The sequence below is a fragment of the Pelophylax lessonae genome, assembly GCF_965119305.1.
Source record: "Pelophylax lessonae genome assembly, chromosome: 10".
NCBI lineage: Eukaryota > Metazoa > Chordata > Amphibia > Anura > Ranidae > Pelophylax > Pelophylax lessonae.
The window spans coordinates 102,666,263-102,690,856 of record NC_138777.1 but is presented as its reverse complement, the minus strand read 5'-3'; the positions used below and the strand labels follow the sequence as shown (position 1 = coordinate 102,690,856).

Genomic DNA, 24,594 nt, shown 5'->3' with positions numbered 1-24,594 from the left:
CTTACTGAAAAAATTGTGATGTCACAAGGTAGTCAATCACACACCTAGTGTATTTTATAAAATATACAGCTTTTTTTTCTTGGAGTTTAACTGATATGCAATTTTTTTTCATCTACTGTTCATTTAACATATCAAAATGTGTCTATAACCAGCATTTTTGGCATGACACTGTATATGAAGACATGTGCTAATTGTACATTCTCTCCTTGTGACTTTAAAAAAAATTAAATTTATACAAAAAAATAACTAAACTTAGGGTTTAAAGTCTTCTTTCTTTTGTTTTCTATTTTAATGTATTTGATTACTACACATTAATTACTGATGCAAATAGCATGTGGTCTAAAAAGCATCCTTTCACAGACTAAGGCTCCAACAACTTTAAAAATACAGTTCTTATTAAATAATAATGTTACTCTTCTGTCAGTGCAATTTAAAAACAGGAGACAATGACAACTGCATGCTTGTTAATGGGGAAATACATTCTTTGGAAAGATCTCATTAGCAGCTGTATAGTACATTGTCATCCTTCAAACTGTTAATGATGATAGAAATTAATAACCGCATATGAACAAAGTATATGCAGAAAAAGCAGAAAACTCTTTGCTTGCATATACAACCTGTCAGCTGTCATTAGAGGTCAGGAGTGATGAGCCCTGTAATTCCCTATAAGATGATGCTATTTGAATAGACTGTTGAAGCTCAAATAATCACTTTTGATGCAAAGCACAATTTATACAGGAGCCAGAATAATGGGAGTTTACTTTTTTTTTTTTGAATCTATGTGATGCTTAAAAACAATGTCATTTTTCACACAACAGAAACTCCAACTACCATCCACCGTAGATAGATTGGCCAGGATCAGAAGCAACTGGCTAATGAACATAACCCAATGGCTGCATTTGCAGTTATTTGGCACTAATATGGTCTTCTAACAGATGCAACAGTAATTTGTGACTCATTTGCTACACCATTACTGCTTAATGAAATCGAACATATCACATTAACAATACGGATAAACACTTATTCTTGTTATGCGGCTTTTTAACTTGTTTTCATTATCACTGTAATTAAAGCTTTGAAATATTATTTAAATAAACATTTCAGGTACATAAGAAATATAGTTTGTGCGTGAATTGTTTGTGTTGTCTTTAAACATAATAACTTGGGTCTTTCCAGTACAACTGGGTATATGAGGCTTTAGGTTAGCCGCATGCGTTTTTAAAGTTTTTTTTTTTTTTTATATCAGGGATGCCAGCTTGGTGTCACACTCTCCTACTTTCTCAGTATGGACTTAGGCCCCAGCCATGGTAGAGTAAAAATGTTACATTAGAATAAACTGATTTAGAGACTACAGTATATGACCAAACTATACGCGTTAAAATATATGAAGAAAGGGATAAAGGAGGGATGAGCTTCAGATTTATCGCAACCATGGGTTCACAGTGAATTCTTGGAATTCATAAATCTCATTTTGCAACGCCCTTGCCTATTGTTTGTCAATAGTGTGATTATTAGCACTATAAATGGGCAGAGTTGAATAATAAGACCGACCCCAACAAACTTCAAAAAGTTTTGCTGTAAATTTCAAACTTGCAGGCCATTATATTCAAGACTCTAAAAGGGAAAAGCAAAAGTTCTAATCATTCAGACACTGCCTAAATGAAAAGAAAAATACCTAGTTAACCACCTCCCACCCGGGCCATAGTACATATACGGCCGGGTGGGAGTCTCGTCCTTCTGAATGGACGTTCCGGAACGTCCTTCAGAAGGAGAGAGATCGTGCCGCCGCGGACACGCGCAGCGGCGCGATCTCGATGTGCCTGTGTCCCTAGGACACAGAGCAACAAGACTGGGCAGGAGGGCCCTGTGATTGGCCCTCCTGATCACATGACGGCTGTGACCAATCACAGCCGTCATGTAATGTCAATACAGCCGTTGTAACGGCTTCGATCTCTTCTCCTCCTGACAGATCCTGTCAGTGAGGAGAAGATCAGAGGAACGATTCTGCAGCCGGGGTATTTCTGATTACTCACTGATCACAGGGGGGGTCTGTGCTGGTAATCAGATGATTGATTACCAGTGCAGCCCTGGGGGGAGGGGTGCCACTAGAGCCACCAGGGATGCCCACCCATGACCACCAGGGATGCCCACCATGACCACCAGGGATGGCAAACAGGGCTCAGAGCCTGCCAGTGGTGGCCCCTATCAGTGCTGCCCACCAATGCCATCTATCAGTGCTGCCCACCAGTGCCCATTATTGCCATCTATCAGTGCTGCCCACCAGTGCCCATTATTGCCCACCAGTGCTGCCCATCAGTGCCACCCATCAGTGCCATCCATCAGTGCCGCCTATCAGTGCCCATCAGTGCCGCCCATCAGTGCTGCCTATCAGTGCCCATCAGCGCTGCCTATCAGTGCCCACCAATGCTGCATATCAGTGTCCACCAATGCTGCATATCAGTGCTATCAGTGCTACCTATCAGTGCCCATCAGTGCTGCATATCAGTGCCACCCCATCAGTGCCACCCCATCAGTGTCTCCTCATCAGTGCCTGTCAGTGCGGCGTCATCAGTGCTCATCAGTGCAGGAAAAAACTTATCTATTTACAAAATTTTATAACCTAAACAAAAAAACTTTTTTTTTTCAAACTTTTCGGGCTTTTTTTATTTGTGCACCAAAAAAGAAAAAACCTGGCGGTGATCAAATACCACCAAAAGAAAGCTCTATTTGTGGGGAAAAAATGACATAAATTTGGTTTAGGTACAGTGTTGCATGACCGCGCAATTGTCATTCAAAATGCAACAGCGCTAAAAGCTGAAAATTGGTCTGGGAAGGAAGGGGGTTTAAGTGCCCAGTATTGAGGTAGTTAATACAGGCTTTAGCATGTAGATGCTAGTTGCTCAAAGATCTTTAAGAAAAAAAAGAACTCAACTCTAGTCTAGGAGAGCTGAAAAGGGATGATGATTGTTATAATACAGGATCTATATAGCGCAACAGATTGCACAGCACTTTAAAACACGAAAGGCAGACAGTAAAGTTTCAATACAATCCAATACAGGAGGAATTAGAGGGCTAATCAAATATTTTAAAACATATCCACTCACATGTAGGAAAAAGAAGCAGAAAAAAAGAACCGGAAGTCCACAATGACCTGCATCTCACCGGCCGGAAATTAAGTCACCACCTCCGGTCACCTGACACTTTCGGCCCTCCCATAGGGCGTTCTAATAGGGCGATATGTTTTAAACTATTTGATTTTATATTTCAAAAAAGAAGGATTGGGAAACAAGGATATTAGGGCACATTATGTCGATAAAATGAGTTTTATTTTGAGATTCAAATACTACAATGACTGGTGTATTTTACACCATGCCATATATATACTATATACATTATGTCTCTGGCATCTTGATTTATTTCTACAGCACAGATTTGTCTTTAAGATCATACTCATTTATGCTGGAATCTGTACACCCTGGATATTTGCCCATGTATGCACTATTCACTTCTAGCCTTTGTCTTTCCATCTATGCTAAGATAATTTCTCTACTATACGCTCTATACTAAAACTACATAGACCTTGGTATTATGGGGGCCTTTCAACACTTGAAACTCTTACATACACTTTCCCTGTCTATTATTACTTACTCTACGAGCACCTGCATCCATTTAAACCTTGCTCAACATTAACACGGGTGTCCTGTTTGCTCTAAAGTATATACTACTGCCTCTAAATATACTTTTGTCTGAATACAGATAACAAACAGGCTACCAGGGCTGCCCCTTAGGCATTAACCATTAAGTACACGAGTCGCCACTAAATCAACGAAAAATCCCCCTCGTTATCTACATTTGATGTTGAGGCATCAGTCTCATTTTACAACCAAATACAGGTATGTATGTGCGACAAGATCTCCACTCTACCTATATGGATTAATTTATCAATTTATACGGCATGGACCCCCACATACAACCATTGTGTGGCCACTTTGCTTTGCCCTTCACGGCTCCCTCGGGATCCAGATAGGACTAGATGTGTAGTGTTAGTAGTTTCTATGTTTTGTTGCATAACACCGTGAATGTTAAATGTAATATGCAGTTGCTAACATGACGTATATAACATATTTTACATTAGTTTGGTATAAATCCAATGTTTCTGAAATCTATTTGTCTACTATGCAGACTATCTCAGTATCAGCTCCAGATGAAGCTCTTGAAATAAAGCGAAACATGTTGAGCAAACAAATGCTTTATGATGAATACTTGATTATATGACATCAGTTGACCCGGTTGGATGGCACCTCATGTCTTCGGGCATCCGCCAGCAGGAATCTTCTGATGTGAAGTATTACGATTGTATAAATTGTAACATCTTGTAATTATTCTGTATGAAAATTTGTTACCTCAACAACTGCTAATCGTTTATACAGTATCTCTCGGACTTATATTTAAGTCCCCCCCTTTTTTATTGAATGTATGTCAATTTTAGTGTTTTTGTTTTTACTTGAATCTCAAAATAAAACTCATTTTATCGACATAATGTGCCCTAAAATTCTTGTTTCCCAATCCTTTTTTGAATAATAATTATTGAGGATGTGGCACCGCCTAAAATACTATACACATGCCCAGATTGCTGCTATTTGATGGCTTGTTTGCTTATATATTTAATTTTATAACAAAACAGGATTACGCTATGTGAATCTTTGCTGCCATTTATTTACACCATGTACGGACATCCCATTGTCCAATAATTAAAGAGTGACAAAGGAGGACACAAAGCTCAGAAGTTCCAGGATATCTGCACAAGCACATATATGACTCCTGTCATTGGGAGTCCATAGCAGCTGGAGTGATGGAGGACTACATAGCTCAGCAGACCCAGGATATTTGCACAAGTGCATATGACTTCCGTCATTGGGAGTCCAGAGCAGCTGGTGAGTAAGTGGGCACACAGGAGCGGAGCACGATTTGCACCCCATTTTAGTTTACAGTGACCCCTGCCATAGGTTTGATATTTCGGGAAAGTGCTTGTACCAGAGTGATGTCTGCAGCTAGAGGCATCACCCCGGTACCGGCGTCCATAGCCGACGGTCGGCTGTCTTGTAATGACAACCGATGTGGCTGAGAAGCCGCTCAGCTGTCATTACAAGAAGCAGGAGGGGAAGTCTCCCCACTCCCGCCGCCTTCCGTGGCTCGCCCGGGTCTCCTGTCCCACCAGTAGACCGGGAATTCTACCGGTACGGCCGCCAAAGAGAAGACCCGATCAAAGCAGCATTCGGCTCTGATCGGGTCTCCATGTAAAAAAAAACGGAAGTGAGTTCATGACATCACTTCCGGGTACTCGTGGCAAATTCAAAAAAATGTGAGCATTCAAAACAGCCAAACTTGGCGTTTTTAATGATTTTAAGTGCAAAGGAGGGGTTTGGGGTCTTTTAGACCCCCAGATTCCTCCACCAGAGTACCTGTGAAAAATGTTTTAACTACCTCAATACTAGGCACTTAAACCCCCTTCCTTCCCAGACCAATTTTCAGCTTTTAGCACTTTGGCATTTTGAATGACAATTGCGCGGTCATGCAACACTGTACCTAAACCAAATCTGTGGCAATCACAGGGCCCTTCTGCCAAAACGTGTTGCTCTGTGTCCGAGGGACATAGGCACATCGAGATTGCGCCGCTCAGAAGGACGAGACTCCCACCCGTATATGTACAGTGACCGGGTCGGAGGTGGTTAATTTTTTCCGAACATATCGGCCGACATCGATACCCGATGACCAAAATATTGGTATCGGCCGTAAAAAAAAATATGTTTTTTTTTTTTTTAGAGCATATTTTCCCTGGGGGGGGGGGGGGTTGCTTATGCAGCACCCTACACAGGTAGGTGCTAGGTAAAGTATAGTGGGATATGGCAGCTTAACAGCAGGACCATGATTTCAGCTGGACTGTCATGTCTCCCAGGTGAGGTTACTGAGAAGGGAGTCTCCCTGCTTGCACAGAGGATTCTCATAGGGCAGTGGAGGGAACCCAATCGGTGGCTCAGTCAGGCTTGTATCTACCCCAGAAGGCAGATTAAGCCGCAGAGGATTCTGGGAGTGGGTATAAGTTTGAAGGGAATGCATGACGCAGTGTCTTTGGCGGGAACCAGAGTCCCAGGAGGGAGAGTACGGCTGTCTCTCCTCCTGTCAGAGGAAGCGGGTGTCCCGGGTGGCGGCCTGGGAATCCAAAGAGTGTGAAGCTGAGCTGCAGAGGGGATCCGGTGTGCCACGAACCAGCAGAGAGAGAGAGGGGTCCAGTTTCAAGAAAGCCTACAAAAGGTCGAGAGTACTGTGGACTGCCCCTGGTGGTTTGTCTAGTGTCAGAGGGGACCACTCCGGAGAAGGTTCTAGGGATCCAGGAGTCAGCTAGCTGTTAAAGGGGGTGCCTGGTCAGAGGACCCTGAAGTATTAGAGGGGGTACCTAGGTAGCGGACCCTAAAGTGTTAAAGGGGGCGCCTGTAGTTTGGGCCCTGAAGTGTCAGTGTACAGTGGAAAGTGTACAAGGTTAAGAGTTGCAACAGCACAATTATCTACACAGAGCTACCTCAGCCAGTGCAGGGCTGTAGGGAGCTGTTCAGTGACTTTTGAGCTAAAGCAGTGTCAGGAGTCAAGTGTTCTACATTCCTGGATCTTCTGAGTTACAGTCGAGGTTCCAGCACAGTTTCAGTACTACAGTATCTTTAGGCATCAGGAAGCGCTGGTCGGCATTCAGCTGGCGTCAAGACAGCGCCAACAGGCATTTTTCTTCAAGTTTCCCAAAGTGTACCTAGTTGAGCCAGAGGAGTATCCCACTCATTCCCTTCTCCCATCCCATAAATAAAATAAAACAAACCAAAGATGCCGGAATGGTCATTGAATCAGTTCTCACATCTGGGTTCACAACTCAAAAGTGTTGGAGGTGTCATCGGTAACAATGGCAGACCCACATCAGGCCCACGGCCTGGAAAAACTGCTACATTTAAAAGGCCAGTGGTGTGTTAAGTACCTCTAACCTATTTAAATGTACAGTGAACAGCACAGTAAACAGAGCTCAGTAGTCAGGATTATGTAATGTACAGTACACACTGCATGGCCAGTGTTGTAATTTATAGACCAGTGTAAGGAGTGCAGTGCTTAGGAGTATGTAACATACTGCCCAGCATACAATTGTAGTGGTAACATACCACCTAGTATACAATTGTAGTGGTTAGGAGTATGCAATTTATGGCACAAAATACAGACTATAGTGGTCATAACTATGTAATGTACGGGGTACATTATATACTCCTGATCACTATACCATGTTGTATGTTACATACCTATGGCTGAAACATTTAGTATGTTGAATTTTACATTATATACTCCGGGCCTATACACACTATTTTGGAGAATTGTAATTATACATTCTGCATTAAAGTGTTAATTTTCTCAGTAGTTACTGGTTGCTCCGCATTCCCTGACTAGAATAATGAACATTTTCTTCAAGGTAGGCTAACACAACAGGTTATCTCTCTGTCGATATTATGTGTGCAGAAAAACATATACACTATATTAGCAAAAGTATTGGGATGCCTACCTTTTCACACACATGAACTTAATTTGCATCCCAGGCTTAGTCCGTAGAGTTTAATATGGAGTTGTCCCACCCTTTGCAGCTATAACAGCTTCAACTCTTCTGGGAAGGTTGTCCACAAGGTTTAGGAGTGTGTCTATGGGAATGTTTGACCATTCTTCCAGAAGCGCATTTATGAGATCAGGCACTGATTTGGACAAGAAGACCTGGCTCGGAGTCTCCACTCTAATTCATCCCAAAGGTGTTCCATTTGTTTGAGGTCAAGACTTTGTGCATTCCAGTCAAGTTCTTTGTCTTTATGGACCTTGCTTTGTGCACTGATCCAAATTATTTGGTGAAGGGGGATTTTAGTGTGGAGCTGTTTTTCGGGGGTTGGGCTTTGCCCCTTAGTTCCAGGGAAGGGAACACTTAACGTGTCAGCATGCCAATACATTTTGGACAATTTCATGCTCCCAATCTTGTGGGAACAGTTTGGGGATGGCCCCTTCCTTTTCCTACATGAATGCACACCAGTGCATATAGCAAGATCCATAAAGACATTGATAAGTGAGTTTGGGGTGGAGGAACTTGACTGGCCTGCATAGAGTCCTGACCTCAACCCGATACAACACCTTTGGGATGAATTAGAGTGAGAGTGCAGTTCTGTGCCTGAACTCAAAAATGCGCTTCTGAAAGAATGGTCAAACATTCCCATAGACACACTCCTAAAGCTTGTGGACAACCTTCCCAGAAGAGTTGAAGCGGTTATAGCTGCAAAGAGGGGGGGGGGGGCAATTCAATATTGAACCCTACAAACTTAGACTGGGATACCAATAAAGTTCAAGTGCATGTAAAGGCAGGGGCCCTATTACTTTTGGTAATATAGTGTTTGTGGCATATGTGTGCAATGTATATATCAAACAGACTCGGGTTTAATTTATCCATGCCTAAAAAGCCCTTTCCAGAGTCAGCGCATGTGACCACACCCACCATTTGTTGCAGCATGCTACTGGCTCCACATCCTTGTTCTCCTTTGAGTGCCTAGGATCTTTCACAATCCTAGCAAAACTCTTGTAGTGACGGGCTTTGACATGTTCGGATGGAGCCCGCCAGGAAGCCATCACTGCACACTGCCAATCATAGGCATTACCGGACCAGCAGCTGCACATACAAATGCTGCCTATGATTGGTGGTGTGCAGTGCCAGCTTCCTGGTGGGCTCGATCCAAACACACCTGAGCCCATCGCTACACCCTTGGTGAAGTACACCGTTACTTCATTTTACCTACTCTGCCTTACCACTCTGAATATATACCAATGTTAGTCACCCAAATTAAGTTTTTGTTTAATTTTTATTTTCTTCGATTTCCATTTACCAACCAGTGTAGTGCCAGAATTTTCCCAATTGAATGGATTGTTTAGGTAAGTCTTTCCACTATACAGCTGAGAATGTATATTATGAATGAAACCAAACCGGTCAGCTTTGCAGGCTAAATGACAACTACATCCAAACCAAGACATTTATCTAAAACACATCCTTTAGATCCCCTTAAACTAACCTTTAACATTTTCTAAATTATTATTATTATTTTCTAAATTAGGAGTAACCCTTTTTAGTGACCTCCATAAAATACTGAACCATGTAAGCCATAAATAGCAGCAAAGTGAAAATAATAAATGAACTGTGTGAACTTCTTTTATAGATGTACAGCATGATATTTAGTAAAATAGACAGTTGCTACTCAACTTGTCTCCTAGATCACATCAAGCCATGAATGGGTGTCATACAAGGAAATTGTATGGGGCTGTTTCTCAGTATTATGCACATGGACATATAAATCCAGGTTTTTATAGCTTAGAAGGTTATATTTTCAACAGGTAGCACAGTAAACCTAGACACAAATACTGAACTTTAAAGAGACTCTGCCACCACTATAAAAATGCAAATGAAAGCACATACAAATGTGCACTTGCCGTGTTTTCCCTTCCATCAAGGATTTTTTTTATTCACTTGCAATGGGCCTTTGACCTTGTTTAAAAAATTTGACTCTTCTAGGAAAGTCAATTTCCTATCACTACCCCCTTCCTCCTTTTATGACATTACAATCTCCTATTCTGGGGGTATCCAATTACTCTGTGCTTATCCAGCATCTCTGCTCTTCCCTTCACCTTCCTACATACCTGTATATGTAGCTGTGAGAGAAGCGAAGTGTAATACTATAGAGTGTAACTTGAATAACTACTCTGAGTCTGCTGACATCACATCCAAGATGGGAGTACCCAGCAGCATCAGTTCACAAAATGTATGACTATCTACAATAGTGTAGCTTTTACAGGTAAACAACGTGCATAAAGTATGGTAAATGTGCATATATTCTTTTGGGAAGATTTTTTTAATGAAATGTTTTGGCAATGGGGTCTCAGAATGGCACTGTTGTTGCAAGGAGATATACTGGTGTATTTTTATGTATTTTAACCCATAATTACAAATGTAGATAATTTGTGCCAGTAAGCATATTAGGCAACTGAATGAAAATATAGCTTTCTAAAGAAAGAATTTCTAAAATACAAATAGGATAGATCACTGTTGTTATTGCATTCCATTTGATTTACATTAACATCTTTTTAAACACTGTGCAAAGGTAGACATAAAAAACAATATTGAAGAGACCAGCAAAACATGCAGGTCTATATACACCAGAATCCTGTCCAAAGTGAATAGACTTAAAAAACAAAACAAAACAAAATAGATTTGGGAATAGAACATGTGCTGTAGGTAACATTTTAGTAATAGCATCATTGAGAAAATTGGAGCGAGATGTAATGTGTTAATATGGATATATATTTTTTGTGAGAGCATTATTTAAAGTAGAACTATAGGCAAAACTGTTTTTCCATTTTGGATAGAGCATGGGAGGGTTGTTACCCCCGGCAGATTTGATTTTACCATCTGTGTTCCATTGTGGGAATTTCCCTTCACTTCCTGTCCCATAGCCAAACAGGAAGTCGTGGAAGTCCCTGCAAACTAAGGGAATTTCTTGGGGACCCCCAGGTCACCAGAACTAGTGTCCCTATTAAACAATTTTCCTTCTATTACTTTTATGGGGACAACCCAAAATTTGGGATTTTCTTTTACTTTACCTTTCAATGATATTGGTAAACATGACTAATAGTGAGGTTGAATCTCCCTAACAGGGGTACAGACAGCAATAAAACCTGTCACAGGGTCTATTTCCTCTTTACTTTCTCCAAAACTAAAAAAAGTTTTGCATTTAGTTATACTTTAAGGGTGAGTTTAAACCTTTAAAGGTTTGGGAATTATTGCATAAAATAGTTATAAAACATACACATAGAGAGTACCTTAAAGCATTCATCAGGCCATTGTTGTTTCTGCATAAACAAAGAAAGTATAAAAATAATTAGAACAGGTTTTGGAACAAACTGACACTATAATAATTAGATTAGGTGAAAAAGTATGAAATTGAGATGATCACATTTAGTCACTTAAACATATAGCCATTAAACAGAAGTAAAATAACTAACATTAATAGGAATACAGAAAATGAATCTAGCCAACACTGTAGCATATAGACATTTCTAAAAAAAAAAAAAGCCATATATAAAAAAAAAAATAAAAAACACTAAACAGGGTGTAGATGGTTGAATGCCATCTGTACAGAAATGTTGAAAACATTTGTTCCTTTTGATAAAAATGCAAATGCGAAGAGGTTGTTGTATCAACATATAACAGCCTATGTCTGCCACGGTGAATTATCACAGCTGGAATTAAATTGTCTCTTAACAGCTGCTAGCAGCGGACTTTTCATCAATGCTCGATTCAAATGTAGGAAGAAATTCTCCAGAATGAAACATTATGTTATCCTTACAGCTGGGGTTTTGTGTTCATTATCACAAATAAATGCCGGGCCCCTTGCCAAACATTATTCGATTATCTAAGCAAGTCTTGATGGTCATAGAAAAGATGGGACAAGTGAGTGGAATGCTAATTTTCCAACTGCCCAGTTGATTAGAAATCTACTATACTATTGTGGGAATATTGCTCTAGGTCCAGTTCACAACAACCAATAGGAGTTCTAAATCTCTACAATTTTAACCAAAAAGGTATCATTGTTCTTGTTTTAGAATCAGAATATCTATATTAGCAAGAATATTTGGTTAATGATGTCACCCATCATCGCCAGCCTGTTTTGTTTACATACAGCCAGGAGGGGTCTGTCGTTTGCAATAGGAGCAACAGGGGTGGGCACTGTTGGACAATAGGTCATCATGATGTGGACTCACATTGCTGGATGACACAATTGATGTTAGATTTACAAGAACATTCTTCAAGGTATGGATGTTCTTAGTTACTTTTTTTACTTCGGTTTATAAACAAACTCAGCAGGAATCATGGGCGATGTTACTGACCAAACATCAAGTCAATGACGTCACCCAGGGTCTCTGTCCAGTTTGTTTACAAAAATAGGTCAGCCTGGGATCTCTTGTTTTGCTATATAGTGCTATCACTGCAAAATGACAGGTGCCCTGTGAACAAACCAGCCTTGGATCTGTCTTTTAGCAGAACACCACTTAAATAAAATGTTTGATGCATTACATCATACTGCTTCACAACTTCAAGTGCAGATTTAAAAGCATGTGGTTTAAAGGAGTTGTGTAAAAAGTGTAGGAGAGTGTTTTAGCACCAAGTTTGAGGCTTATTAAATCCCCCCTCCCCCCGCCAAATTCCTCAAATTTCCAGCAACCAAATTGTTTCCTGGTTCACTCATCACTACCGGTCACCACTTCCTGTAGAGTCACTGCATTTTGCATTACTTTCTTGAACAATGCGGTTCATTACATTTTTAATCAATTTATCTGTTTATGTACAGTAGGTAGTGGATCAAAATCTTGTTCACATACCAGCGCTGCGATGTGTGGTTTAGTGCACTGCACATTACTGTTTTGGACCATTGCAAAGGACAATGGTATCACTCAAATATATGTATGTAAAGGAAAAAAAAATACGATACATCTCTGTAATATATATGGACATTTCTCTGTGTTTCAGCCTATTGAAGACCTCGCAAGCAAAGAAAAATACCCATTGATCTGCCAGAAATACAAAGAAATCTTAAAGAGGAAATAAAGCTCCCTCTGTAAATTGTACCTATAGGTAAGCCTATGATAAGGCTTACCTATAAGTACTGTAAATATCTCCTAAACGTGCACCATTTATGAGATACTTACATTGCATGCAGCCAGTGACCTCACTGGCTCATGCACTCTGAAGGAAGGAATGGCCGCCCATGCCATTCCTTCAGAGCCCTGTGCCATATACGGCAGCTCCCGTGTGCATGCATGGGAGTGATGTCCTTCGGCCAATCACAGCACCGGAGGCTGCGAACCTGGAAGTAACACAGGGGAAGATGTCGGCCATGTCAGCGGTGTGCGGGCGCGTTGTTCTAAGGTAAGTATTTCATAATGAGCTCGTAAGCGATGCATACTAGCTCATTATGCCTTTGCCTTACAGGGTTTGCTTGTTTTTTTGTTTTTTTATGGGTTTACAACCTCTTTAAGCTTGGTTGTGGACCACAACACACAGGATGTTTGTAGACGTCATGTTGTCAGTTATACCAACTGTGTTTTCTAAACTAATCAGCCACTCTCACGCTCTACAACAAAAAGGGTAATCATTCTGTAAAGGGTAATCATACTTTAGGCCAAAATAATAACTAGGAGAGCTTTTGTGATAGCACCGGGGACTCAAATGGATATAGTGCTTTCAATGGTATATTGTGGTAGGGGAGACAGCGGCTTTTTAAACAGACATTCGTAGGCACCTCCCCCAAAGAGCAAAGATTGTGTGTAGAGGGTAGAGGCTCGTGCTGGTCTGCACGACAAAGTGATGCAGGCCAGCCACAGAGCCTAGGGGTTTAAATGTGCCACATATACTGAAAAAATATTTCCACACTTCCAAACAGTATTTAAAACAATGGATACAAATTTTATTAATTTTTGTTTACAGAATAATACCAGAAAAAAGGAAAGACATACATATACAGTACAAAGATAGTATATTCATCATATTCATTACACCCCAGGAAGCCCAATAGTAGGGGCTGTACAAATAGAAAAGGAGCTGGAACTACGCGTTTCGCAGAGAATGCTTCTTCGGGCTCCAGCAAGTTAAGAACATTAATTTTTCTATAACATTGTTGTATCGTTGATTCTTACTGAATACATATATATAGTCTGTTGACTGGGTATGTGTCTTTCAAAAGAACACAGATGGGGAAAGACTGGGAAGGAGGGGGTAGGAAAAAAAGTGGAGGGGTAACATTTGAAACCCTGTGAGGATGAGATGAATAATCTCAGAAAGATATGTATATAGCAGAATATAAGTAAGCTTCCAAGGAGATGGTTGACGTGTGGTATTCAAAGGATTGGAAATGCCATGGGGATGTGGATATAGAATGATTAGCCGTCTCTTTAAATAGCGCTGTTTAGGGGTTCCACTGACTGGATACCAGTCACGGAGACCCTGTCTTGTCCCATCAGCGCAAATTGAGAGAGTATACGGATCATAAGGAATCAGAGATTTGCTGGAAAATATATCCCCGTGTATCAGCTGGCAATGGTTCACTAGAGCTTTAAGGTAAGAGACTCTGGGCATATTTCATATATAGAAAGATCCCTTAAGAAACTTATTTTAGCTTCTTCATTATTGTGAACATATATTACATTCTTTTTTTGATTCACTGGTTCCTTGGCATACCATTTCTTCAATTTGCACATTCCAGATCCAGTTTTTAATCTGCATTTTGAAAACTGCAGGTCTATTTGACACAGTTTTCACAAAAGATATGTGAAAGTAGCCTAACATGTAATACAAACTGTAGAGTTGAAAAGAGAAACTTTACTGGTAATTTGCTTTCTGGAAACGCTCTATCAAAGGGCTTACTATAAGAATATCTTTACCTATACCATTAGGAAAGGATATAGTATACTACAGACAAGAACCAGGTAAAAAGTCCAAAATCTTAAAATTATATTTAATAATATAATATAGCACAGTAAAAAACCAATGAGCTTTATATTTTTAAAGCCCAGCATGCAGAAGATCATTAGCTTGGGAGAAGACTCCACACAAATATAATGTACTCAAGTGCTTGAACAGAGAACAATGTTAATAGCTATGCCACCAGCCTCAGGTTTAATACTTAACTGAGGTCTGCTTCTTAATGCACTCCTGTCTCCTATTGCTGCAATGCCATAATTAATGCAACTTAACATCTAAAACAGAAAGTTAAGATAATATGCTTACCTCTAGTGCAGAAGGTGCCAAAGAAATCCTGGAGAATGCTGAAAACTTCAAATGTCATGAGGAGATGCTGCAGCCCAATGCAGTATCATCCTCTAACATGATGTGGGCTAATCAATATTTCCCAGGATCTCCCCCAAAAAGGTGGATGATGCTGCCCTCGCCTAAGTGCCATGAGTGGAAACCAGCAGAACGGTAAGTATATTAAATATTTTTTTTTACCCCACCTCTGCTTTTTAAATTTAAAATTGGGTATGATGGCTTTGCTATTTTAGGCACAAGGTTCACCTTAAAAGCTAACCTGTCAGAGAATATTGGGGCTGTTTGTATTGACCTTTTTCTGAAAATGCTAGCCATCTAGCTAATAAGAGGATTTGGCTATTGCCAATACTTCCTAAGTCACTGGCCCTGACCAAATATATAGAGCAGAAAAGTTACTGTAAAATCATAAGGCCTCATCTGCATACTTTTTCCAGATCATTTTTGAAGTAATATAGTATTAAAGCAAGAGGGCCAACAAAATTAGCCTTTGTGATAATGAGAGCATAAAAATGGAAGCCTCCAATTTTTCTCATGCCAGGTTTCCGTTAACCCATCAGGCATAAGCAACGGTTTGAAAAATTAGACACTTTTTGGGGAAACCTTGCCCAAAGGCTTGACATTTCAGTATATTTATTTGGATTGCAACTTCATCATTGCTTATTAGGTAAAACATATACAGTATAGAAAAACCTGGCAGCCTGTACTGCAGAAATATAAATGTTGACCACAACTTCAGAATATTAGTTTCCTGGCAATTCTATTGATTCAAAGGCTTTCGTGCTTATAAAATTATGGGTTAGGAACTCATGTACGGATTCAAAGTTGGCTTTACTCTGACTTTTCTGATCTGGCTTCTTACTCTTGTTTTTAAAAGGTGGTCAGCAATAACTGTATGACTGTCAGTACAGGTTTCATAAAGCTTCCATTCTGCTGCAGTATGATAACTGAGTAACTGCTCATTTTTCAGTCATATCAAGAAGGTGTAAAAGTGTATACTGTTGCCTTTGTTATTATGCAGCTTAAAAGGTGGCAGTTTCACCTGGTCATGAGTAAGCTGGGCCACTTTTAATTATGCTCAAGACACTGAGCTTTTTTAGTTAAAAAATATAATTCTAAGGGACTACAAAGTCTAAGAGTCTAAATGGATCACATCATACTAAAGGCCAGATTAAAGTGGTTGTAAACCTCTGACAATGAATATAAACAAAGCATGTAATAAAATAAAGAAATTATATATATATATATATATATATATATATATATATATATATATATATATACACACATACATACATACATACATGTACTTGTATCAATCCAGAGCACTAGGTGCTATGTATTTCTGTCTACTGCCTCATTCATCGGTTTTCAGCATGTCACTTCTGACAAGTTTTTAGGACAGGAAGAGGTACTACCAAGATGATGGGGAGGGAACTCCTGCACACCGCCTGGGATTGATCACTTCAGCTATATTCCTGTATGCTTTCCCCTTCAGTCAACTCTGAGCTCTTCAGCTCTCCACCCCCTGCTTCCTGAAAGCTAAGATTAGCTTTATAAATTCTACACTGTGAAAGGCTCTGGAGACTAGAGGGCTGCAGATAAATAGATAAAACATATGTAGGAGGAGTTGTTTCATCTCCGTGTATCACCTGAGGCTAGTTACTTCACTGGGTATACCGGATAGTTTACAACCACTTAAAGCTACTCTAAAAAGGTAAATACAGAATATATGCAAGCCAAGTGCACAACATTATCCAAAAAGAAAAAAAGTTCTAAGACCTCCCCAAAATTACATATAATATATAGTATATATGTAGGCCTTTTACATTTTTAAGTTTCAGAAACTCTAGTTGATTTCTCAGGTTTATGATCTCCCAGTCCATTCTGGGGCTGGCCATTTATCACTGTTATGGGTGTCTTTACTTTATTTGTGATATATATATACACATATACTATACACATACACACAGTATGTGTATACACAATTTCAATAAAAATCTGTACTTTTGACTGATACTTACATTTTAACAGAATCACAAAACAGACTTATTTGACCAGTAGTTTTATTATATTCATACATAGAGTGATTGGCATCTGACAGGGTTAAAAAAAACTGCCAAAACCTGCTTGCACAGAGCTTCAATGTTTATGTATTACATATGGTAGCAATTCTTTACAATTCCCCAGTACTTTAGCGCAATGTTTATTTTTTTATGTTTTTTCTGTGCCCTTTTTCCAATTCAAGGCTTTGCACAGACTTCCAATGCTAAACACACAAAGGGATTTACAAAAAAAAAAAAAAAATGGTTGAGCATTCTCCCATTCTTGACGAGTTCTGACAATATCCAGCGTTTTACTCTGATCGTCCGCTCCATCTAGTGGCCAGAATGTGGTATTATTATTGAAATACAACAATAAGAAAAAACATATCACACTATGGCCACTAGATGGAGCTGACTATCAAGGGAAATCACTGTATTAAGCAAAATTCTGTCAGACGAATGGTTGTCACATTCATCCAGCTTTTTTTTTTTTTCTTTTTATAAACTTCAAGGTGTTAAAAATGCTCTATCAAGTTAAAAATTGTAAAACTACATAAAAGGGCATGTGTGGGATGATATGAGCATAGCATGCAGCATTACAGAGCCCACAATCAATAATAGCATGATGAGGCAACAGCAAGTAGGCGTTCAGAGTCCACAGCATATTAGAAAAATATGAACATAACATACAACCGTACATAGCCGAAATCATAATTGCAAAATTAGGCAACAGGATGTAGCCTTTTTGAGACCACCCCCTGGTCTACTGGGAAGTAGAACAACAGGAAGTTTTTAATATTTTTGTGGTTTTCTACAGAAAGAAATTGACAACTATTTGTGCTAGAAAACATTTTAAAAAGAAATATAACCACGTTCTATAAGGACAGTTAATCTTACTATGTGCAATGTAGGCAAAACACTGTCTATCCAGAAACCTTGGTGCCACTAATTTAGTTAGAAATAGTCAAAGCCATTCTAGCTTGCCTTCAACCTACTACCCTGCCTGTTAAAAGAAATCTTACAAAGCCCACACCCAAGTAAAATGATAAGGCCATAGTATTGACCAAACTATTAAACTCAATGCCTCATGGAGGCCACACATCTGCTGCTATAAAAAAAGTAACCCATTTCCCTTTGTGTCAATAGATCTGCATGACAAAAGAGTAGCTGGAAAATTATTTTCCTAAATGCATTTGCATGGAAAACAGAAGAAGTGTAGTGTAGATTATTTTGCAATTGTCTCTAAAAAGCAGTTCTAATGACCAAACTGCCTACTGCAAATGACAAAACGGCTTATTTCTACTGGGTGCGGAGGGCCCGAAAAGCAGTGAGACAGACATTTGCTATTCTCAATCTACAGCCCTGGCCCAAAAGTTTTGAGAATGACACAAATATTAACTTTCACAGTCTGCAGTCTCAGTTTTATGATGGCAATTTGCATATACTCCAGAATGTTATTAAAAATGATCAGATAAATTGCAATTAATTGCAAAGTCCCTCTTTGACATGAAAATTAACTTAATCCCATAAAAAATTAATTTCCACTGCATCTGTGAAGAAGTCTTCAGGGTGCCCAAGGAAGTCCAGCAAGCGCCAGGACCAATTCCTACAGTTGATTCAGCTGCAGGATTTGGGCACCACCAGTGCATAGCTTGTTCAGGATGGCAGCAGGCAGGTGTGAGTGCGTCTGCACACACAGTGAGGCAAAGACTTTTGGAGGATGGCCTGGTGTCAAGAATGGCAGCAAAGAAGCCACTTCTCTCCAGGAAAACATCAGGGACAGACTGCTATTCTGCAAAAGGTACAGGGATTGGACAGCTGAGGACTGGCTTAAAGTCATTTTCTATGATAAATCCTCTTTCCGATTGTTTGGGGCATCCGGAAAAAAATATTGCCTGGAGAAGAAAAGGGGAGCGCTACCATCCATTTTGTGTCATGCCAACAGTAAAGCATCCGGAGACCATTCATGTGTAAGGTTGCTTCTTAGCCAAGGGAGTAGGCTTACTCAAAATTTTGCCTAAGAACACAGCCATGAATAAAGAATGGTACAAAAACATCCTCCGAGAGCAACTTCTCCCAACCATCCAAGAACAGTTTTGGCGACGAACAATGCCTTTTCCATCACGATGGAGCACCTTGTCATAAGGCAAAAGTGATAACTAAGTTGCTTGGGGAACAAAACATCAAAATGTTGGTCCATGGCTAGCAAACTCCCCAGACCTTAATCCCATTGAGAACTTGTGGTCAATCCCTAAGAGGCGGGTGAACAAAGAAACCTCAAAAATTCTGATAAAACTCTAAGTATTGATTATGCAAGAATGGGCTGCCATCAGTCTGGATCTGGCCCAGAAGTCGATTTGACAGCATGCCAGGGCCTATTGCAGAGGTCTTGGGAAAAAAAAGGGTCCTTGCTGCAAATATTGACTCTTTGGATGAACCTAATGTATTTGTCAATAAAAGCCTTTGACCATTATGAAATGCTTGTAATTATACTTCAGTATACCATAGTAACATCTAAAAACACTGAGGCGGCAGACTTTGTAAAAATTAATATTTGTGTGATTCTCAAAACTTTTGGCCACGGCTGTAGATGGAAGAATTGCCACATCAAGGATCTCCCAGTCATTTCCCATATGGGACATTAAGTGCCGGTTCACATTTGTGCGATGCGGGAACGCTGCGAACACTGCCATATGCGATACGTAGGGGGTGTCAATTAAGAGTTAACACCCCCAGTTGCGATCGCATATCGCACTGTGATCTGCAAGTTCGCACAGAATCAGATAGCACTAGTGTGAACCACTATGCGATCGGATTCTGCTGCGGATAAAAAAAAAAGCCTTGTGTGCGTGTTTATTGCGGATGCGGTGCGAATTCAGCCATACAAAGTGTATGGCTGTAATTCGCACTGCACATGAGATTTCATGTAATTTAGGAGCAGTGTGCTCCGAATTACATGCGATCTCCGCAATCGCACAAATGTGAACCGGGGCTTAAGACATTCTGCAATCCCCCTGTAGAACAGGATCCCTTGATCACCAAAAGAGAACACCATACACGCTGACTCTCCCAAATGCAATACCCTACTTTCTGTATCAAATTAATATGCAGAGACAGTCTTATGGTGTGTGCTGCCTTATGCAGGTTAAATGAAGAAAATATGCTTTTAATATGTATCTTAATTTTCTGGTTCCATTAGTTCACCTATATGGGTGTGTTACTGAATTGTAAACAAAGAGATTCAGGCAGTACATAGCAGTAATGTGTCTTAGGGGAAGTGTATATACTATGGCCATACTCAAACATAAGAAAATAATAGAACAAATCATAAGAACTGCAAGCATCCATATAAGAGAAAATGTTGAAGCCGCACTTAAAATGGGTTTCTAAAAAAGGCACGCAATTCTTTCCATAATGGATCAAAAATGTGCATTATTTGATCTAAGAGGATATTAAATAGTTTCCGTTTTAGGTTTATAGCTCACTTGGTAGCTCAAATGAGTATGAATACCAATTTCCTGTACATCGGTGGGATGGTTGGAATTTTAGAGAACAAGGTAAGGTAGCCTGAAAAGCAGTATATCTTAGGGCTGTTATTTTCATTGTCAAAGCGTATTTATTTTAGGTGGTCAAAATAGAACATACATAAATATATGGATATTAAAGTTGATGGCTATTTAATAATAAATTTAGCCCCATGAGAATTAACAAAGCATACATATACACTGCATTTAAATTTTTAGTATTTTAGTGTAGTTCTAAAAATGGAAAACAGTTTGAATAGCTGCAATGATTTGCTACACACTGCGATATGTGTGTACTAAACATAACAGTAATTCCAGCAAAATTTCAAAAATCCATGTATTTTTAACTGTCAGTAAACTCGCCTTGTTCACAGAGTGCTTGATTTCCCATTAGGCAAGTGCCTGCCACATTGCCATGCTGCAGGAGTATCTGCCTTATGGCCAGCTAAATTGAGTGGTAATGTAGTACTGTCAGGTTATTTTCTTTCTCATTAAAGTCTTTATTTTGTGCTCCATGAAACACATTCAGATGCAGAGTTTCAATCTTATTTATCCCCTGTCTGCTAAATTATCTAAGCAAACAGATGTATATGAGAAGAGATAAAAGTACACCTACCTCATTTGCAGCGAGAAATGCATTATTGGCTTCTGCCATATTCATGTAGTTGTTATTATTTCCAAACTGAAAAAGAATAGGGGGGAAAAAAGAGAGAAGATTGTTTTGCTTAGCAAATCTGGAGTTTGATATATTTCAGCTTATAATGATCCAAACAAGCAATAACAAACATTTCTATTCATCCATCATATCAGAGGAAGATAAATGCTGTTTCTCAGAAAAGCAGAAATCTGAAAGCATACAGGCAAGCAAGTCACCAAGCATTAGAAATTTAATTACTGTGTTCCACTCCAACAAAATGATATTTTATACATAAAATACAGTGGGCTCAGAAAAACAGATTCATGATGTTCGAACACAGAAGCAAGTTGTATGTTCATACAAAAGTACCTGAAAATACTAGAATGACTTTGAGCCCATAAGGTACATTCTATGTTAAACATAGAATGGGCTCTAAAGGAGGAATCATCAAACATAGGGCACCTGTTCAAATGACTCCTACTTTAGAGAAACCTCCTCTCACTTCTTGTGCCTCTGGGACGAGTAATGGGAAATCAGAGTTACTGTAAGAGATAGGTTACGTTTTAGGATGCAGATTACTTTTAGGGGTTAGATTACTTTTTAGGAAAAGGATGGGGACTACATGTCTAGGTCAAATGTTACACTGAACGTGGGGGACACATTTAATGCGAAGATTAGATGTTTGGGACTTGTTGCCATATGGGGTTTAGGCGTAATCTCTCTTACCGGGTTGTGATGATGAGGAGATTATGTATAAATCTCCATTGTAGAGATTGTAAATATTTATGTAAATATATACAGGTATGATATATTGAGTTTTGGATTTTACATTTAGTTGAGAGAGGATTGTCAATTATATGAAGCTGTGAGACTTTCTTTAGCAGTCAGTTAAAGGAACCGGTTTAACCAGTCCATTTAAAATGCAGGCAACTGCTGTTTACATATAAACAACTACGGACAGTATCAACCCGTGTTTACATCCTGGAAGTGAGACTTTCTGGAGCCAGGACACATCTTGCATATCTTAAGTAGCCATTTCAGAGCTACTCCACAGTGAGGAGTAAACGAATCCCCCCCCAACAGAAAAGGAGTGGTTAGAACGAGGCGTAACTATGGGAGGGGGAAATGGTCCAATCTGGGAAGAGATACGCCCACAGGAAGTGACAAAGCACGATAGCTGAACCAATGAGAATGGCCCTATACAAGGCTATGGGATATGGGTCTATATTAGGTTCGGTGAGACAGGGTGACTTCCTGTTTGGCATGGGAGAGCTAGAGCCATCACTAGAGGTAATTATGGATTAAGGAGTAAGGGTACATTGTATATTTTATTTGTGTCGGTCATAGTGTGTGTATATGAGTCTATACTCTATGCATTGTATTTGTTCAATTAAACTAGGAAAATTATACATTTTGTAGTATGTACAATAGTTATTATTGATGTAAATTATGTAGGATTGGCAAACCTTATACAAATAAATAATTGTTGTGTTAAAGTTTTCACACAGTCCTAGAACTCTCATTATTAACCCAAATATTGTCTGAGATTAACTCTCATAGATATTTTTGGTAACAGGACTGCTTGTAGACGTTAGTTGCTGTTGGCTACATACTATGTGTATTTCTGTCAATTCCTGAAGAACCAACCAAAATTCGCTATGTGGGTGACCATGTTGGCCACCTCTTGCACAACAAGATTGAAAAATCAAAAAGGAGCTGAATAGAACATTTTTGGACAACAAGGTCTGCATCCAAATCAGATTTAGATGCTGCTTGGGTATTCAGACAGCCACTTGCACTGTCAAAATAAAATAGGCACAGCGGTAGATATGGTCATTCGTGCTGTAGTGCATGGATGGGGAAATTGGTTAGATTTTTTTCGTTCAGTCTGCAATTCAAAGCAAAAAAATCTGAGTATGTATGGTCCCCCTTTGTTGAGTTGAAAGATGATTGTGGAAATTGTTTTTCTTCTGTGTTGGAGTCATAGTGCTGAACTCTAGAGTATCAAATAATAAACACAACAAATCCCTAGAAAGGGTACACATACTGCAGTCTTTTACTACTGCTACTGATTCTATCCTCAGCCACCCCTCTAGTTTCTGTGTGCTTGCACTGTTAATATGGTGTACACGGTTTCAAGACTATGCAGTGGTTCTTAGGTTAGGCCTCAATCCAACAAATGTTTCAATTTGATCTTATACAGGAGAGCTGACTGTACATTGCTAATGGTGATCCTGATATTTTTTTCTCCATTCTCATTGAACCAGAATTACCAGAATTTTAGAAACACATGTTGTATTTAAAAAAAAAAAAAAGGCAGCGCCACCGCAGATGGTACCTGTAGGGTATTCATTCACAGGTATCTGTTCATGAATGGCGTGGCTGTGTAGGAAGAGCCCTGCACAGCCTCCCAATTTTTTTATTATTGCAGTAAGAGCAAGGAGAAGAACCTCCACCTGCTGTCACAGGGATGGGGGGGAAATCGGGGGGAGAAGGGAACAGGAGCTGGAGCATGTTACACCCTATAGAAGGGTGGAACATGTAATATGTTCCAAAGGCAAACTTATCTGTTAGAATTCTTAGTTCCAGATTAATTGATTCAATACAATCAGAAGCAAAATACTAATACTCAAGCACAATCACAATTTATCAGCTTTATAAAACTAAAAAAAAAAACACCTAACAAAAACACAACTTTAGGTTAAATTTACTGACCTCTACAAGACGTTTGACTGGTTAAAAAAAAAAATAGCTATTATCTCAAGGGCCAAAATAATTCAAAAGACAAGTAAGTCTTTCAATGAAATAAAAACTGGGTTAGGAATCCTCTTCTGAACAGTTAGCATGCGAATGTAATTACTGAAGAAACTACTGCTAATCAGCTGCGAACTGTATCCATTAATTAGTATTTTCCCTGGAGAAATTAGGAAAATTGGTAACAATGTTAACACTGCAGTGTACCGAAGAGGGACACAAGGCCCTCAGCATTAAGACTAGCAGGTGGTTTCAATGGTCCGTCTAATCTGAAAAGCATCCACCTGAAGGACTGTGACATATCTCCTGCATCTTTATTAGCCTAAAATTAATAGCTTATAATTTAGGAACAGTGTGATCAGCTGGGGGCATATGTATACAGTATGTTTGACTGCTTACTAGCAGGGGCTCTGTTTTACTTAAGAATAATATTGTGATTGGTCCAGGCCAGGCATAGTAAACTGGATGCACACGTGCCACAGGGACCTATTTAGAATATGTAACATAATATTATAGGAGACAACTTACAACATAAAGCTTGTCATGTTGTCATCAAATTATAAAGAATTAAAATGTCCACTGAGATATTGTGAAAAAAAAAGAAGAGGAAAAACCCTGTGAAATGTAGAAATGTAACAGAGTATAACCAGTTTGCATTAATTGCACTAGGCCAGGTAGCTTTACAGAAGCAGCTCCATTTAAGTCACCTCC

At 39.4% G+C, this 24,594-nt stretch overlaps 1 protein-coding gene across 2 annotated transcripts in view; it reads right to left on the bottom strand.

Moving 5' to 3' along the window:
• TOX3 (TOX high mobility group box family member 3) overlaps positions 1-24,594 on the bottom strand; it is a 184,850-nt gene that overhangs the window by 43,485 nt on the left and 116,771 nt on the right. Inside the window, exons 2-3 of one of the 2 annotated variants that reach the window (XM_082270810.1) lie at positions 21,109-21,174; positions 10,924-10,953 (exon numbers count right to left, since the gene is read on the bottom strand). In XM_082270810.1, coding sequence (XP_082126936.1) covers positions 10,924-10,953; positions 21,109-21,174 — 96 coding nt within the window. The remainder of the gene's footprint in view (positions 1-10,923; positions 10,954-21,108; positions 21,175-24,594) is intronic. The other variant, XM_082270811.1, reaches the window with a different exon arrangement.